The 3696-nt window shown below is 55.1% G+C and overlaps 1 protein-coding gene across 1 annotated transcript; it reads left to right on the forward strand.

Annotated features, from left to right (window-relative positions):
- Window positions 1-5: 5 nt before the first annotated feature.
- On the forward strand, window positions 6-2829 carry LOC104412891 (zona pellucida sperm-binding protein 3-like; the record flags this gene model as incomplete). The annotated part of the gene is made up of 9 exons (XM_010023727.1): window positions 6-29; window positions 748-866; window positions 942-1045; window positions 1264-1441; window positions 1525-1645; window positions 1989-2080; window positions 2257-2399; window positions 2541-2630; window positions 2714-2829. Coding segments are annotated over 9 exons (987 nt in total), but the record flags the coding sequence as incomplete, so codon positions are not given.
- Between the last annotated feature and the right edge of the window lie 867 nt (window positions 2830-3696).

Consider the following 3696-nt stretch of genomic DNA (forward strand, 5'->3'; position numbering starts at 1 on the left):
GGCTGCACGAGTGCGGCAGCACCCTCAGGGTAAGGCTGGGGGGGAGCTGGAGCCTTTGGGTGGGGGTCATCTCTTGGCTTGCACTTGAGTGCCTTGGAGGAGACGCTCCAGAGCCTTTCCTAGAGGCTGACCATCTCGGTATGCTTCTGAAGGGCAGCAGAAGCTCTAGTGTCTTCCCTGGGGAAAGGCACACAGGAGACGGGGGAAGCTTTTGTCCTTGCTCAGCACAGAGGTGCCGAAATCTTCCAGGACTCTCTATGCTGATGCTGCCACCTCGAGGGGGAAGCCCGGATGACCTGGTGCTGGGAGCCACTGCAGCAAGCCAGCGCTGGATGCCTGCCTCGGGAGGCACCTATCTCACTGCTGCTTGAGTGTAGGGTGAAGAACTAGTACTATGAGCGTCCTTTCTCCCCTGCGAGAGGCTTGGTGCCATGAGGGTGAGCAGATTCCCCCAGCAGAAGTCGCTCTGATATCCTGGAGGGTGACACTTTCCTTGACTGTTGTTCTGGGGCATGGAAACTAGAAAGAAACCTGGACGTTGGCTTAAGCAGCTCCGCTGCTGAGCGGAGGCTGTGCTGAGACGGGCTGGAGCAGCTCTGCATCCCTGCAGCAGGGTGAGGGCCACCCACCTGCATCCAGCACATGTTCTACTGGCTGATGTCCATCTCAGTGCTGCCTCCAGGCTTCAATGTGCTGATGTGGCCCAAAGAACAGGGCTCTTGATGCCTGGGTAATGTCTTTCCCCAGGTCACCCCTGATGCTCTAGTCTACAGTACAAGCTTAAACTACAACCCAGTTCCTCCTGGCAACCCTGTCATCATCCGCACCAGCCCTGCCATGGTTCCCATAGAGTGCCACTACCCAAGGTGAGCTGAGACAAGTGAAGACCAAGCAAGCCCTTCCGCTGCCATGAGGATCTAACCAAGAACATCTCTCCCCAGGAGGGACAATGTGAGCAGCAATGTTGTCAAGCCCACGTGGGTGCCCTTCCTCTCCACCCTGTCCTCGGAGGAGAAGCTGCCCTTCTCCCTGCACCTCATGAATGGTAAATTTTGGGTGAGGAGTCTTCTGGTGCCCTGGGCTAGCCTCTGAGGTGCTCATGCTTCCATCATATGGTGCTGGTGTCACCCCAGTGCTCCTGGAGCACTGGGTTTGGTACGGTTTAGGTGGGTACCCAGGGCCCATTGTGCTTCACTGCTTCATGCAAGGAAGCCCCAAGCTGGCTTCCCATTCAGAAGTGCCTGGTGACCTCTCTCCTTCCAGATGACTGGAGCGCTGAGAGAGCCTCCACCATATTTCAACTGGGAGAGGTCCTGCACTTCCAAGCTAGTGTCAACATGGAGAACCACGCACCTCTGAGGCTCTTTGTGGACAACTGTGTGGCCACCCCAACCCCGGACAGGAGCTCTTCCCCCCAGTATGCTTTCATTGACTTCAGTGGGTAAGAGCTGGCTGTGTCCTTACTTGAAGAGTATCCTTCTGCAGGTTATGGCAGCTCTGACAGTGGGATCCTCTTGTGTCTAGGTGCCTGGTGGATGGGCAACTGGATGATGCCACCTCAACCTTTATATCCCCAAGGCCCAGGCAAGATGTGCTGCAGTTTGCAGTAGATGCATTCAAGTTTGCAGGAGACTCCAGCAACCTGGTAAATCCTTTCTAAAGCAAGTGAACTCCCTTATCTAGATAGGGTTATGACCTCCAGAACTGCATTCCCAAGGCAGCTGCCTCATGGCAAGGTATGAGTGAGGTCATGGTATATCACTACCTAAGAAGCATGGCCCTCTGAGCCAAGTATCTCCCTTGGAGACCAGTTCTGATACTGGCCAAGATGAGCCCTTCTTATGGGCTTCAATAGCTGAAGCCTCAAGTGGCTTGAAAGAAAGAGGGCCTTGAGCTGCCCTGGGGTGGTGGTGGTCCCATCGGAAGCCAACTTCATGGTGCATAGGGAAGCCATAAAAGCAAATGAGAGCTGAACCTGTTCTCCCCAGGTCTACATCACCTGCCAGCTGAAGGTGTCCCTGGCTGCCCAGGCTCCAGACCCTCTAAACAAGGCTTGCTCCTTCAACAAAGCCAGCAACCTGTGAGTAGTTTGAGCAGCCTGCCCAAGGGTGAAGAGCTGGGGCTTCTCATGCGGTGTCACCTCTTGGGAAGGTGGGGTGGGATCTGGGTGGGAGAGGTTGGGTCTCTTCTTTGAGACCCTGAAGCCCGTGAGGGGTTCCCACCATTGGGTGGGCTGATCACCAGGCTCTCTCCTAGCTGGGCCCCTGTGGAAGGCACCCCGGATGTGTGTTCCTGCTGTGAGATGAGGAGCTGTGGCTTGGTCAGGCACTTCAGGAAGCCCCACTCTCCATCCCGATGGCAAGGGGGACGTGCCCGGAGAGAGCTGCCCTCCCAGCTTGGTATGCCTCAGCGTGCCCCTTGGTCTTATTCCCCTGTCATGGTAACTGTCTCAGAGCTGGGTGGCTGGAGCTGCCTCACTACCCCTTGGCTAATCCAGGATGTTCAAATGAGTTTGAATGCTCAAAGGTCCTCCTTTCCAGATCCCTTGGTGAAAGAAGCAGATGTTGTGGTGGGACCCCTCTTCATCCACAGCTGGCAGCATCACCCAGTTGGAAGGATGCCTTCACAAGGTAGGGCAAACCCATGGGAGGGGAAGGCTTGTGTGGCAGGTCCTGACTTTGGCCATAACCACCTCCTTGCTTCTCCTTCCTAGATGCAGCCCAACTGTGGATTGTTTTGGGGCTGGCCATGGTTGCTGGTTTGGTCATCCTGATCCTCACTGTTGTAGGGGCTCTGGCTGCCTGCCGGAAGCCCAGCAACCCTGTTTAACTCAGATGCCACCTTTCAGAGTCTATCCAATAATAAAGCAGAAGTTGAATCACTGAGAGGCTGGGTGGAGAAGTCTTCTTGGAGAGGCAGCCAAACCTTCATGCTAACTGTAAGTGTGCTGCTTTGCCTCCCCAGACCCAACCGAAGCATCTTTCTCCTGCCCCACTGTGTTCTCAGCAGAGCTCTTTACACCCCTGTGAACGGAGTTGGGAACTGATGCCAAAACAAAGCACTACTCAGGTGCCTTCCTTTCTTGTCTGTACAAGCATGAAGTTCTACCTCTCTGGAGGGTCAGCTCCATACTGGTAGCCCCCTATCCAATAAGGGCTTAATAAAACTTGCTTGAGGCTGGTATGGAGGGAGAAATGGAGCTTTGCTGGCTGAGGAAGGGAGCATGACTTGAGGGTTTTTCCTGGGCCACAGGCAGGAATTCCAGTCCCTGCCCCAAGGACTGTTTACACATAGTTCTATGTCACAAGCCTTGGCTGACATGGATAAACAGTCCTTGGGGCAGGGACTGGTCTCCCGTCCTCCGCTTCCTCCACATCCAGAAAGGAGGTTTCTGGCATGCCTTAGTCATGTTTGCTTTGCTGCTTCCTCCTGCTGTGGAATCTGGGCTCTTCTGCTTAGCACAGTAGTTGTAATGGCCAAGATCTTCTTACCTCAACCCCAAGACCTGTTGGTCTCCACTATGTGGGAGAGGCTCCCACTTTAGGCATCAGTGGGAACCGGCCCAGCTGAGCAGCTGGTGCTGCAGTGTCTGCTGTTGGAGCAACTCCAGGTGGCTGGATTCAGGGAAAACTGAGACCTGGGAGCAGCTGGGACTGGCTTGCAGCCTGGGCGGCTTCTGGGGGGGGTTGGCAAAGG

This window comes from Nestor notabilis, unplaced genomic scaffold (assembly GCF_000696875.1).
Source record: "Nestor notabilis isolate BGI_N333 unplaced genomic scaffold, ASM69687v1 scaffold21420, whole genome shotgun sequence".
Lineage (NCBI taxonomy): Eukaryota > Metazoa > Chordata > Aves > Psittaciformes > Psittacidae > Nestor > Nestor notabilis.